General features: G+C 38.2%; 1 protein-coding gene across 3 annotated transcripts in view; it reads left to right on the forward strand.

Annotated features, from left to right (window-relative positions):
• The window catches only part of igf2bp2a (insulin-like growth factor 2 mRNA binding protein 2a), a 64,788-nt gene extending 51,592 nt beyond the window's left edge, over window positions 1-13,196 (forward strand). For 2 of the 3 annotated variants that reach the window (XM_055216132.2, XM_055216134.2), the window contains 6 exons: window positions 1,762-1,830; window positions 2,894-3,013; window positions 4,108-4,182; window positions 5,905-6,036; window positions 6,871-6,984; window positions 7,787-13,196. In XM_055216132.2, coding sequence (XP_055072107.1) covers window positions 1,762-1,830; window positions 2,894-3,013; window positions 4,108-4,182; window positions 5,905-6,036; window positions 6,871-6,984; window positions 7,787-7,882 — 606 coding nt within the window. In that variant the 3' untranslated portion in view covers window positions 7,883-13,196. The remainder of the gene's footprint in view (window positions 1-1,761; window positions 1,831-2,893; window positions 3,014-4,107; window positions 4,183-5,904; window positions 6,037-6,870; window positions 6,985-7,786) is intronic. The other variant, XM_055216133.2, reaches the window with a different exon arrangement.
• The last annotated feature ends 2,241 nt before the right edge of the window (window positions 13,197-15,437 follow it).

A 15,437-nucleotide genomic window follows, 5' to 3' on the forward strand; every position in this document is an offset into this window, starting at 1 on the left:
TACTGCAGTTGTATGAATTCCTGTGAATTTGAATCCATTTTAATTTGACTTTTTCACATGTTGACAATTAACATTTTGTTTTCTGCCTCTATTCAAATTTAAAAATTAAATTGAAATGTAAAATGCTTCTTGTAGCCACTTTCTCAGTGACTACTCACCCTAATATGCAGCACACCTACTGATACTGTAGCTGACTTATGTTAATCAAGTGGCTGGTCTGCAGTTTTTCCCTGCATGTTCACAGATGAATCACACACAAGAGCCTATGGCTCATGGATCATCTAATGAAGGTTAAATGAGTGTTTGAGTTTGAGAGATGGCACCCATTATCCTTAGCAGTATTTTTTTTAATTAAAGAGTGATAATTTATTGTTCATTTTAGCAATAGATTTTTATTAGTGCATTTGTTTGCTTGCCTTTAGATCAACATCTGTAATATTGTTTTAGTACCTGGTAATTTATTATTAAAAACAAATCATATTTGGTCTGGATGTTGGTGTTCTCACCAGGGTTTTTAAAAGGTTTCTTTTGCATTGCAGTTGAGGGTGTCACGATTTTGATTTTAAATCAAAATCGCTCAAAATTAAGTCACAACATCGAACTTCGAATTAAAAAATTGGATCGTCGATGCTGCCACGCCCCCATGTCGGCTTGCCAAGTGGGGAAAAAACCTTACAGAGGTGCCTTTAAACACAGAGCGCGATTTATATTTTAAACACGAGGGATGTATTGCCTTGAAATGTATATCATAAATAGGATTACTACCTAGTGATCAGACTTCAGACAGAGCGCAGCTCTCTGAACGTGCGCGAGAGTGAGAGAGGTACCAAGATGCAGCGGGTTATATTTTAAACAAAAGGGATAGTTTGCCTCAGCTTGCATGAAACACATAAAACTAAACAAATACGTAAGAATTACTACCTTAGTTTATGTTTAGACTTTGGACAGATGCGAGAGCGCGTGCACGTGAGACAGAGAGAAGCGCAGCTGCTTATGACGCACCGGTTTTATTTCAGATGATAGGAGTCTAAGACGTGCACATTAAGTCCATGTGCCTGCAAGAAGGAATCCTCTCTCTACAAGCACTCTCACGTAAAGTAAAACCCACAAACCCTCATGTGAGGAAAAGCACGCAATGTGCATGTTAATGTGAAACAATAATAATAAATAATTATGGCATTGTCTTTTTTTCGTCTTTCGAAAAAAAGTAAAAATCGAGAATTGAATCGTGACCTTAAACTCGGAAAATGTAATCGAATGGAGGATTTGGAGAACAGTGACACCCCTAATTGCAGTACATTCAATCCTTAATTTTTTTTGTCATGTATACAGTAGGTGTGCTCTAGGAATCGAACCCATGAGCTTTGCACTTTGCTAATATAATGCTCTCCCAATTAAGCTACATTTACATCATATTAACATAAATGCATTTGGAATGATGCTGTGTGATTCCTGGGCTCAAATCCATGACATTTGGACTGTTAACACAGTACAGAAATACAGAAGTTTACCTGTAGGATGCACTTGCACAGCCAGGTGAAGTGTTTTTGAAACTGTACTTTCCGAAGTTACAAACTGTCATCTGATAATGTTTATGAAAAAGCTTACTTAGCTTACTACTAAAGATCGCACTTTTACACTAGGGTGCACTAGGTTTACACTAGGTTTCTTGTACTTGAAGTGGACTATATTATATAAGGCCATTATATACAAAGCACAATGTTCTTGTAATGTAAAATGTATACATTTCATGTTTTTCAGGGTCACTCATCACAGCTGAGTGGGTTGTATGGCGTTCCACCTGCTAGTGCCGTTTCTCACCAGCACACAGTGAGTATACACGTCATCTAATATGTTGAAATCACAGCGATGAATGATGTATTCAAGCTTCTAATATAAATAGTATTGGATGCTGATCCGTCAGTACAGTGTTCCCACCTTACCAAAATACAGTGGTGGACCAATATTGATTTTCTACAGTAGAGGGTGGCTTATGTAAGGAATAATAGACGACAGGCCATTGAATTATTTGAAAAATATGCACACCCAAAGTGGTTATGCCATTATTTTCAAATAATTCAAAGGACATGAGTCAATTATTCTGCTTATACTACACTTGCCACAAACATTGCTAAGACATTATTTTAAGACAGGTGTGCGTTATTGAAAAATAATGCGTACCTGTTGAACATTTTTCAACCAATCAGAATAAAGCATTCAACAGCCCCATGGCATAAAACTGATATAATGCCAAAATATACAGTATATTTGTTTATTTATTTGATATTAATCTGAAGAAGTTTTTAAACACAATAAGTAGATTGTCCATTTGAGTTTTACCTAATAGGACTTGGTTTTCCGCCCAATGATGCTAAAATGTTTTCTTAGTCTACTTAAAAAGCGACTGCGATGTCATTTTGATACATTTACCAAATGAAACCAAGTGTGTTGAGTTAAAATGCTGTTAACTCCTAAATGAAAAAGCTCTCTGACGTTCATTTTATCACAAATGCCTTGATTCTTAGCAGTGAATCATGGGTTTACTATGGTTCACACGCACATGTCAGACAGCTCAGTCCTTTAAAAACAGATAAGAGCTTTGTGTTTTCAGGTTGTGTGATAAATTGATTTGTTTTTGCCATTGCAAATCTGTGTAAACAATCCTGTCTGTGGTGGATCTATGGTTGGTAAAACCAAATGTAAAGAGACACAAAGACCTTATAATTTTACAAACCTCGTTTTTAAAAGACGAATCTGCCGGTATGTGCTCGAACAAACTGTAGGAACAGGACACCACAGCGTATAAGATCATTTTTGTTTACCACAGTATCATGCTAGAGGTAATTTTTTTTGTTTTTGTCTTGTTTAGTTTCTTCTGTTTCATCTTCCATAGCAGGCTCCTGAACAGGAGGTGGTCTACCTCTTTATTCCAACTCAGGCGGTTGGTGCTATTATTGGGAAGAAGGGCCAGCATATTAAACAACTGGCGCGATTTGCAGGAGCCTCTATTAAGGTAGGAGTTGCTAGCTAGCTGTCATGTTAAATCAAACATCCTTTTGTTGCCTGAATCTCATCTCATAGTTCAGTAAAACACATATAACCTTTGAAATTGATACGGTCCAATGAGACACAGATTTGGCGTGCTGTCTATGCGTGGGTGGGCCAATCAACCTCAATCTTCTCTCTGTTGATCCAGACAGTCCTGTGGGCTTGACGGATAATCACCAGAGGTGAAACGGTTCACCACCTGCGGTTCAGTGCTTGTTTGTACCACAGTTCATTTTATGTTTAATGAGATATCTGAAAACATAAATATAAACTGGATGTGAATTGTAAGCCGTCAATTCGAAGCGTAATTACTGTATAGTCATTCTGTGTATTGCTGAGTCACTCTAAAGTTTGTAATAAACAAACAGAAGGCCCTATAAACGTGCATTAGATGAAAAAAATAGCTTATCTGTATTGGTCTCCAATTACTTTTTAAAGATGCACCTGTTATAACAATGCAAAGTGTTTATGAAGCAAAACATTGACCACAGAACTGCGATACAAATCTAAGCCATTTTGTTTTTTTAAACCGTTTCACCACTAATATCAAAAGGGTTGTAATCAGTGTTAGCAGATTCTCAGGAAACATGCATACTGATAAAATATATACCAACCTGAGTGAGTCGCTTGGATATAACCATCAGCCAAATGCATAAATGTTGATGTAATGCAGGCCTATAATTACAATAGACATTGAGGGGTACACGTCCCGCCATTAATTAGAAATGGCCAAATTGTCCCCAATATTTGATGTTTTTAATTTACAGTACAGACTGAATGTTTTGGTCCCCCCAAATTTTAAGGTGTGGTTATGGCCTTTAAATGTAAATTAATTATACAGAGCCCTCTGGTGTCCATTTAATGCAACTTTAACATTAAAATGAGAATCCTTATGTAGTAATTGATAATCTCGGCTGTATTTCTTTGCTGCTTGAGCCTCCATCATTGGGGTTGAGGTTAATATACTGGATTAGTTTTGACTAGTGACCTTTTGTAAAGGTTGAAATTCAGCTAATGTAGTAAGTCACTTATGTCTGAAGCTCTGTTGTTGACCTACAGATTGCACCTGCAGAGAGTCCTGATGTCACTCAGAGGATGGTCATCATCACTGGGCCACCAGAAGCTCAGTTTAAGGTTATAAACATACAATATTATTTATTTTTGAATGTATTTATAGAGAATGTAATTAAAGAACATTATTGTCTATAGCATTGGTTCTCAAACTTCTTATCGTGCAGGCCCCCTTGTGTTGGGTGCATCCCTTTGTGGCCATGTTACACAAAACTTAAAATTCTCAAACTTACTTAAAATTATAATTAAATTAAAAAAACATTTTAAGTATACAATGTGGGAATATCTGTTCTGTTGTTTGATTTGTGATAAATTAATATATTTCATAAAAAATGTCAGAAAACTGGGGCGCCACTTGGCAGCATCGGGGAGGCCACTATGCCCAGTTTGAGAAACACAGGTACAGTGATGAAAATAAATATTTGACACATTAGCATTAGAGCTGAAGATCTTTGCCCGAACCCGACGGGACCCGTCGGGACCCGACGGGCTCGGGCGGGTTCGGGCTTCATTTCTAAAATTTTACACGGGCTCGGGCCGGGCTCGGGCTTGCGCTCCGGCTTTGTGAGGTAAATGAGCGGTCAAGTTCAATGCTGCTGGATGCACTATCAGTAGCGCAGGACCGCGCTGAAATCATTTACAGTGGATTTAATGATTTTCCTCATCAAAAACATGTAGCCTAATCTTGGTGAGTAGGTTTTTCAATGTATAACTAAATATGAATCGAGCCTTAAATATATAATTTAGACAGAGGATATAGACGAATGCCCGCGGAGCCTTTCTCTTAATTTCGTTATTGCCAAATTCCCATTTTAATTCAGAATGTATTATCTTAATTTAATTCGTTAAGAAATAATAATTTTATTGGCATATTTATAGTGTATTGCATAAGCCTATTTAGAATGAGATGTTAAAATGTTACAGATGACTTATTTTATTTCTTTGTTTCAACTTCCAAGTGGCGTGTAGATTATTAGTAATGAATAAATAATGTTAAAACCTGTGTAAATTTCTCATTCTTGACAAAAGCTGTGTGTGTGCGCACATTTAAATAATGTCGGGCTGTAAACGGGTTCGGGCTTTTAAAAAGCTGTCAATCTAAATGTACGTTCGGGTTCGGGCTGCATTCTGTCGGGCTCCGGACATTTCGGGCTTAACTTTTAAGGCCCGATTACAGCTCTAATTAGCATAACTTTATTTATTATGACTCAACTTGTATACTTAAATGTTCAGATTTTTTGGTATGAATTCAATATTTGGCCTGATGGCTACATCTGGTAGCGTCAATAGCCAACTTAGAAATCCCCTTACTGATAAAAATGCTGATGTGTCAAATACTTATTTTCCCTGCTGTATATAGAACGTAGAGATATTGAAAAATTACAGCATACTATCAGTGGCAGTAATATTCCGAGTGAATTAAGATAAAATTTTCACTGTTCTGTTCTGATGATGTAATATGATCAAATCATTTATGTATAGTGTATATGCTCAAGAATAGCAGAGGCTGATATGTGAATTGGAAAATATTTTATATGAAGGACTGTTTATTTGCTTGTTTTGTTTACTGTATATTAAGTAATTGTAAATGACATAAAACAGGGCACAAAAACATTTAAATCTTAATTAATCCTGATTTATTTTTTTAATGTAGAATCAAATCAATGGAGTTTAGGATTAAATCATACATTCATATTATAAATAAGGCCCCAGAATATTAGTATCATTATTTGTGCCTATTAACTGAGTATTGCAGTTAACTGTGTTTTGGTTTTCACATTTCAGGCCCAGGGTCGAATATTTGGGAAACTGAAAGAGGAGAATTTCTTTACTGCGAAGGAGGAAGTTAAGTTGGAGACGCATATAAAAGTGCCGTCTTCAGCAGCCGGGAGAGTAATTGGGAAAGGTGGCAAGACGGTGAGAATACAGCGGATTATCTTTTCTTTTTTTCTAAAGCAGGGCGTTTAGAAAATCTTGGTAATGTCAGCGTGGTGGCACATCCAATCACAACTGTTGCTAATATTTCTTTCATTATGCCCCATTATGAATGATTGATTGATATGAATTAATGCACTAATAGTCTGGTTAACATTTGCTTGGAGAGATAAACACAGTAAGATATACAGCAATTCGAGGAATCGATTAAAACGTTCAATACTGATGTACAAAAATGACAAAATGTGCATTATTAAAGAATGGGAACACTGTTCTTAAATCACAGTAATGTGTTTCCCGAAAGAGTTTACGGACATATGCAGAGGAAATTATTATAATATAAAGGTATTGTTGTCATAGCAACACCTGACTAATTGTTCTTTACCTTTACTTTAACATTTTAATGGAACTTGCATTGCTATTCACTAGAACGACTGAAAACCTGTTAAAAGCTTTTTAAAACTCTTTGCTATTATTATGACTACATTTCAGTTATATAATTGCTATTTATGATGTCTAAAGCTCTGAAAAGGACAGACTGATCAAAATCATTGTGACCTGTTACATTCTGGATTATTACATGTTGCAAGAACCGCAGGTTTGTTTGTCCAGGTTTCTAGGAAATTTGTGGCTCTATTCAGAGACAGAGACGCAGACATGGATCATTTGTAAAATAGTTTTGCCTAAGAACATAACAGCAGTAAAATTCTTACGTAAACTCACATAGTGCTGCATATACCGATGACTTTAAAACACTTTGACCCAACCATTATGATTGAAAGGAAGTAATGCCATCAACTAGTTCTTCTGTTTTAGGTTAATGAGCTGCAGAACCTCACCAGCGCAGAGGTCATAGTGCCGCGGGACCAAACCCCAGATGAGAACGATGAGGTCTTTGTGAAAATCACTGGCCATTTCTTTGCCAGCCAGGTATATTATACATGCTGCATTATACATACTTCATATAAAACATTTCCTACATTTTTTTAATTATTTACATAGACACATTCAGGACACTTATGGTGCTTTTCCATTGCATAATACCGCACGGGTTGGTCCGGGTCAGCTTACTTTTGGGGGATTTTCCACTGGGTGCAGTACGTAGATACTTTTTTAGTACCACCTCGGTTGAGGTTCCAAGCAAGCTGAGCTAATACTAAAACTTGATGTGTAAACACTGTAGATCACTGATTGGTCCGAGAGAATCGTCACTACCAGCGTCATGCTACAGGCAAGTTTGCTTTACCTCCGTGCTTGCGCTGTCTTAAAGGAATAGTCTACTCATTTTCAATACCAAAATATGTTACCTTAACTAAGAATTGTTGATACATCCCTCCATCATCCGTGTGCGTGCACGAAAGCGCGCTGAGACGCTTCGACAGCATCCAGCCTAGCCCCATTCACTCAACGGCACCATCCAGAGACAAAGCCAGAAGTGACCAAACACATCAACGCTCCTCCCATTCAAGACGAGCAGCCACACGAGCAAGTTTGGTGGCACAAAACAAAACGCAGCGCTTCTCCAAGCGGATTCAAAAGAGGAACCATACTCCATGGCGCAACAGCACTTTTGGGAGCACTTCGACTCGCCTGAAAAGTCCGCTCCCCTTCTCCCTCTCATAATGGGAGAGGGAGGGTGTTACTGCGCCGAGTTGAAGTACTCCCATAAGCTGCGCCCCCTATTCACCAGCTGCCACTGGCATTAAATATGTTATCTGTTTTGATCCTATAGACCGCACAGAGGAAAATCAGGGAGATCATCCTGCAGGTGAAACAACAGGAGCAGAAGCACCAGCAGGGCTCCTCTGTGACACATCACTCCAAGTGACCGCCAAGGCAGCCCCAGCGAGCACCTGCCGATGAATGTAGCCCTCCCAACTGGAATCAGACCAGACCGGACGAAGGGGACCGGCTGGGCAGACCAGCAGCCGCGGGATCAAAACCAAAGAACTTCTTTCTAGGGGAGATGATGGAGCCACAGGCAGAAGGGCTCTGAGTGCACTGCCAGCTTGGGGAGAGGGTGGGGGGAGGATGGATGGATGGATGGAGTGGAAGACGACAAATGTTTTATTTCTTGTTTTAACAAACCCTGACTAAAAGAAAACTGGGCTTATGGGGCGTCTTTTATCATGACAGTTAAGAAAGAAAACATGAAGTTTGCTCCAAGTAACTTTCTAATTTAGGTTTAGTTTAGGCTTAACTTACAGATAAGAAGCTCCATTAATGTGTACACTGATGCGTTTTGAATGAGTTGTGTTTTTTTTTTCGGGTAGGGATAGCGTGGGTGTGCACAAGCAGATGGGACAGATTTTTTTTCCTCATTAAAGGACCTGAAGTTTGCAATTAAATTTTTTCTTAGCAGTATTGTCACCAATACACTAGAACAAATACACTGTTATCTTAAGCGAAAGTACGGTTGTTCTTGTTTTGCACAAGCCATCAGACGTGTAGTGCACATATGCATTTGTTTTTGAGATGGTTAAAATGATAAGGGTTACTCTATTTGCATTTTGGGAAACTTTATCTAAAAAAAAAAATGAGAAAAAACACGTAAAGTTTAAGAAAGACCGGTGGATTATTCTGAATCTTTGTTATTTAGCCTGTGTGTGCCAACAGACATTTCTTACTGTGCATATCTTACGGTTTTCATTTTTAGCTTTCATCTTGTTTAGTTTGCGCTTTTCTTCTCTCAATTATATCAGCTAATGGTTTCTAAGTGAAAAAATTTCCCACAAATGTTTTCGCAGCCTCTGTTTTAAGTCACCAATCGGCGCTTTACAAACACACAGAGTTGGGGGTATTCAAGTTAAAGTGACAGGCCTGTATGCGTAGTGATGTTGTATTTGTGGATTAGAAGCACCTCTTGTTTGCTTTAGTGGTGTAAAAAGAATATAAAGCAAGTATTAGCGTCTGAAAGACAGCGCACCTTTACTGGTTTGGTGCACCAAAAACTCTGCCTTAATCTGTGCTGAAACAAAACGAATAGGCGACTCAAAATGTGATTGGAGCATCAGGTTGAAGAACGACGGTGTCACATACAGTTTGAGAAGGCACTCATATGATCTGTGGTACACACACGACATTGTTTGGTTTTAAACCTCTTTGTCAGGGAGCTTTCTAAACGGCATGACAGCTGTGAATGTACAATATGCAGCCTTTTAGAAAGAATGGCACCTTGCAGCGATCAGTGAGCCGATTGGTCAGTCGACCGTGCTGGATGGCAGGCATGGATATCCCTTTGTGTTTTATTTTTTTATTAATTTGTTTTCTTTTGACCATGGAAGCTTGTGGCCTTAAACGTCACCGGTCTATGACATCACAGACAGCTCCCTCATCCAATGAGAGCGAAGCCTCATCTTCCAGACGCAAGGGTTTATGCCAATACGCACAGCTTCCATATGTGTGTATGCGTGTGTGTATATAGATACATATATATATACATATATATATAAAGAGAAAGAAATATTTATGAATCTATTTTTCCTATTTTGTGATGAGAGCTATTAATAAGAAACAAACAAAAAAGTTTTTTTTTTTTGGTGGAACACTGCCATGTTATTCTGAAGGGAAGTGTTTATGACTATGAATATTGATAGTATACTAACAAGAAGAACAGTAAGTGAATTACCACAACACTTTGATCAGAATGTGATCAGTGCGCATGTCAGTATTGTGATCTACCTCAGGCGTCAGGGTACCTCAGTCCAAACTTTAAATTCCCTTTTTTTCCACATTTTGTATGCCTTGTAAACTGAATCTTTTCTGGTTTTCCTTTTAATAATAAAAATATCAAGAAAAATTATATAGTCTAAAGTCTTCAGGTCTGACGAAAAATGAATAGACCACAGCTTTCAAAACCGAACTTTGTATCCGAATTTACCGCATTTACCGGACACAAACACAAAATCAGTGCTAAGATTTAAAGAATGTGTGATAGAGTCCACGTGACCAAATAGAAAAATTACAGGGGTACCTGCCCGAAAGGGATTTTAAATGTGGATACTGTGTACTGATTTCTAGATCAAGACAAAAAAGGATAAGGGACGGTTCACATTTCGCATCTAAAACTAAGCAGAAAATGCGACCACGTCAACTTTTCTCCTTTCTTTCTAATGCTGCGTTGTGCGTTCACACCAGCCGTGCTAGAGGCGTCAAGCGCGAGTTATTTCAATGTTAAGTCAATGTTAAGACGCGTTGACGTGCGTCTGGAGGTCTCGCGGCGCAAGTGAGACGTTTAGCGCTGCACGGTCTAGTTCGCGCGAATTGAGCGTTGCCACGACAAATGCACGAGTTGAAAAATTGGAACATTGGCGGAAAAATGCGTTAACCAATCAGGAGGTTGCTCTAGTAGTAATGTGATTACAGGAAGCGAGCGGAGTCGCAGAAGCCCCTCCCATGACGCGAAGTTCCACGTGAATGGCTCGATGACTAGGCTTTCACGCGCGAGTAAACTCAAAATGTTCAAGCCCCAAACTAGACGCAGTAGACGCGAATTTGACGCCTCAAGCGCGGCTGGTGTGAACCCACGGTAACTGTGGGTTCACACCAGACGCAAGTGCAACAATTTGCGTGAGTAGATTACATACAAAGTCAATGCAAAAACACGATCAGACGCGTCCTCGCGTGGGGCGATGCGAATGACGCAAATTGGGTGGCGCGATTGCAACGAAAACATAACATGCGCTATTCGCCTCAAACGTGCCTTTGCGCAAATTGAAAATATTTTAACTCTTAATGACAAAGTTAAATCGCGATGCTACACGTTTGGTGTGTACGTAGCATAATGCTGCGTTCAGAGCAGCCGCGGTAGAGGCGTTAAGCACGAGTGATTTCAATGTTAAGTCAATGTAAAGATGCGTTGACTTGCATCTGGAGGTCTCGCGGCATGAATGAGGCGTTTAGCGCGGGCGGTAGATGCATTTCCGCCTCATTCACGCATCTAGTTTGCCGAATGGCGCGAATTGAGCATTGCCATGGGTTGAACAATTTGAACTTTGGCGGGAAAACGCGCTGTGTTAACCAATCAGGAGCTTGCTCTATTAGTGACGTGATTACAGAAAGCGGGCGAGTCGTAGAAGCCCCTCCCATGACGCCAATTTCCGCGTGAATGTCTTGATAACTAGAATTTCAAGCGTGAATGAAGCGTGTAAACTCAAAATGTTCAAGCAGCAAACTAGATGCGAATTTGACGCCTCAAACGCGGCTGGTGTGAACCCACAGTAACGCGCTTTCCGACACGGCAAGTTAATGTATTTTTAACTGGCGACGTCACTATTGATTTAAGTCTTCAAAAACATTAAAAATAACGTATTTGTGCTCACAAAATGTGAACCGCCCCTAACGGAGTGGATTATAAAATAAAATGGCTTATTGTAATTGTAAAAGTATTATCCTTGCCAGCTTTCTCTTTACATTTTATAAAACATACAAAAGTACAAATTCAGGAATCGCAGACCAAATTTTATAACAAAGGTTTTTTTACAGGCCTTTCACATGACTCAAATATAGGGTTGATAAAAAATATTAAAGAAAAATATATAAAACAGCAGTCCATTGAGTAGTCGATCTAGTAAGTGTTTATCTGTGCTGATAAAGCAAATGCAGGTCTCAGATGTACACATTGGCTTTTTCTCATCTTCATTTAAAGTCACGGTGGATCTGTTGCCAGATATATAGTAAATATACTGTATGCTGTAATCTGTGTAACCTCTCAAAGCTTGAGGTATATGTCACATAAATGAGCTAAGTATGGAAAAGTCAACGAAGAGAACAGATGGTGACTAGGTCCAGGTGCATGTGCCTGTAAGGATGGTTTGCTTTTATACAGTAATTCACAACTACTCACAATTGTCTATGGACTGAACTGCAAAGTGATTTTAGTTTTTTCTAACGTTTTACTGTTTCCACTGGGGTTTGATACTCAGTTGATGTGTTTTACCAGAGACCTGTGTAAATTGTTAGTTTTTACCTACACTGACGCAACTTGTCCACATACGCTTATACCCACGAAGAGTAGCACAGATGTTAGGTGCTAAAGACCATGATGTTTTGTTAGGTTTTTTTAGCAGAGTCAATTGTTTCCATGAAGTTTCTATGAAGGCCCATACTCTTCTCTTATTTTTTTGTTTTACTTAAATAGCTGACTATAGGTTCACGGTTCTTAATTCTGTGAAGGGTTGTAGACGTTGCCCGATGAGGCATTCATTTCCCCGAATGATCGATTTTCTGCTAAATCTCAGGTGTTTGCTCAGTGATGGGTTTCAGGTTGTGTAGCAGTATGATAACTCAGATTACTTGTAACTGTTAGTGTAACTGTAATATGCGCCACGCTGTTGATAGACTTCTAAGTGGTTCTTAACTTTTGCTTAAGAGTTTGTATTTCAGAGCTTCGTCAGGTGTGCATCGGTCGGTATTTAACTTTACAGAAGCATTAGTCTTTACATGCATTAACTAACACCACACGGTTATATTGTCTCTGTAGTCTGGTAATTTAACTGTCTTGCTATCCATTATGATATCCTGTAACATAACGCTAGGGTGAATCGAGGTCTTGCATTCTTTTTTAGGCCAACAAGCGTAGCTAATAAATCAAACGAATCGGGTCGGTTTAGGATTAGCTGTTGTTTGTCGTGTTGGCATGAATTATCATCTTGAAACGATTGCGATTTGTACCCTAAAGCTTTAGGGTGAAAGAACACTTAAATTAGGTGCTGTTCTATGTTATTTGCCATAGGTTGATATTAGAATAGGCACCACATACAGACACAGCTGTAGACGCTCACAGTATGACAGCACCGTTCTAGTTACACTTAACTCGGCTTGAGAGGAAAATCAGAGCGATGCACGAGACATCAACACAAATCATAGGCTGTGAAAAGAACTCCTTTATGCCTTTTCTACATCCACGGCAGATCCATTCCTACGCGGCTCACTAGCTTCTCATGTTGGTTCATTTTGAGCGATGTGAAACGTTGACTGAGCTCGCTGCACTGCCTGTATTGCCCCCCAGCTGGATTGTGGGTAATGGGAGGGGGCAGAGAACTGAGAGCTGATTTTTTGCTAACAACCATGTTGTTTTGACATGTAGGTGAACTGTACTGCTGATCAACATGGATTTGAGCAATAAAAACTGTTTCTAAAAATGTTTGTGTCCAGAGCTCATTTTGTCACGTCAATACACAAATGATAATGTCATTGCAAACATTAACAACATTGATGATATTTATATATTTTATGTTAAAGCTATATTTTCTTAAAGACCCTTTTACTGTTTGTACACAATAATGACGTAGCAACATATGAGCGTGCAATTTGGCCTCGGAAGTATGGTGAGAATCAGCAGCGTGTCAAGCTACGGATTAAGCAACACAGAAAGTTATTTTAAAAAGTTGACTTTACCAAATGGTATCAGGCTACCAGAACCGTGTATAGTGGTGTGGATAGAAGATGTTAGCAGATGGCCAAATCTATAACATGATAAATATATAATAAAACAGAAATATTAGTGCAACCATAAATGCAACAACCAGACATTTTGATGATGGGAAACTGTTTTGATAAACTTTCTAGTGGGGAACCACTTGGGAACACCACCTCTTCCATTGCCAAAATGCGTGTGCAACTATTTGATCATGTGGGCTGTAAAAGGGTCTATAATAAATACAATTAACCCCTTAACTGTCAACCTCCTTTTTTAGTGGGATGGTGAAAATTGGAAAATTATATAGCTTTGGCATTCTTTAGAAGCCTAATCTTGGTCTCTTTCTAAATAAATCTTTCACTGAAGTGTCTGTAGTTGTTAATATTAAATAAAAATAGTAGCAGTTTAAGTTTATTTTAATAAATAAAAATAATGCATTAAGGTATATATTTAGTATTTAAAAACAATAATAATCAAAGTGTCTCATGCCCAATATGTTAGTAAAAAGCCAAAAGTCTTAGCTAGTTTTGATCCAAATTTCAAGTTAAAATGACAAAAAATTTGGTTTTTGTGACACTTTTATTAGTTTTACCAACAAAGGCCACTGTGTGTCATTGGTTTGCTGCATACTCTTGTCACAAATGAATAAATTACTGTCATTGCATTATTATTACTGCAAAAAGGTTTTGAAATATAAAAACTATATTCTTAGAGCTTTTCAAAGTTATAGAGGTTGTCAAGATTTTTGGAGATTTATACTAGGACATTAGTGTTATAAATATGTAATAACAAGCTGGCCCACCTGAGGGCCCATGGAATTTTAGAAGATTGCTCTCCCTATCTCATTCTTCTCTCAAAATATAAAGAAAAGAAGGTAAAGAAATAGGTGGGCTGGTGACAGTTAAAGAGATAGTTCACCTTAAAATGAAAATTATGTCATCATTTACTCATCCTCATGTTGTAAATCTGTATGAATTCCCTTCTTTCCGACGAACACAAAAGAAGATACCCCGAGAAACGATGGCAAACACACAGCAGATAGCGACCATTGACTTCCATAGTAGGAAATAAATATTTTGGAAGTATTGAGATAAATGATGAAGAAACTATTTTGAGAAATGATGGTAAGCACACATTTGACGGCACCCATTAAATTCCATATTTTTTTATTCCTACTATGGAAGTCAATGGGCACCATCCTCTATGACTACCATCATTTCTCAAAACATCCTCTTTTGTGCTCATCAGAAAAAACAAATTCACACAGGAACAACATGAGTATGAGCAAATGATGACAGAATTCCCATTTTAAAGTGAACTATCCCTTTCAGTGCACAAACCTACTAATTCACCATCCAGGTTAACTTTAGTAAGTTGGATGGGCTTTTGTTCACACTGGCCATTTCAGGGACCATAACTTAACACATTGAATGTTTTCCTTGTACAGAAACAGCAACACTCCTATTCTGTGTATAAGGGCTGCACAATTAATCGAAAAACTAACCAGGATTACAATTACGGGTGAAACAATTACATAATCGCCAAAAGCCTTAATTACAACTGCCCATCTGTGCTCATTTCTGTGCATTTCGCCAGTATGTTTGGGCACCAATGGTGAATCAGATTTTAAAATTGACAAGTTGACGGGTCTATTAGCCATTCGTTAACAACATAACTTCCAAAATTATTTGTGATTTACATTATATTATTTAGTTTTTGATGTTTAGAATTTACCATGTAAGCTGCTTCACAGAAAGTTCTAAAACATTTCAAAACATAAATGTAAAATCAAGGTGAATAATCGATTCAAATTGTGATTTTTGTCATAATCGTGCAGCCCTACTGTGTATGTACATTTTGCCATATGTACAAATAAAATATAAATATTTTCTGACATCTGCTAGGTGGTTCACAATTTAAGGCTACGTAAAAGCATATTTACCAACAGTAACCAAACACCCAA

Source organism: Misgurnus anguillicaudatus, chromosome 17, assembly GCF_027580225.2.
Source record: "Misgurnus anguillicaudatus chromosome 17, ASM2758022v2, whole genome shotgun sequence".
NCBI lineage: Eukaryota > Metazoa > Chordata > Actinopteri > Cypriniformes > Cobitidae > Misgurnus > Misgurnus anguillicaudatus.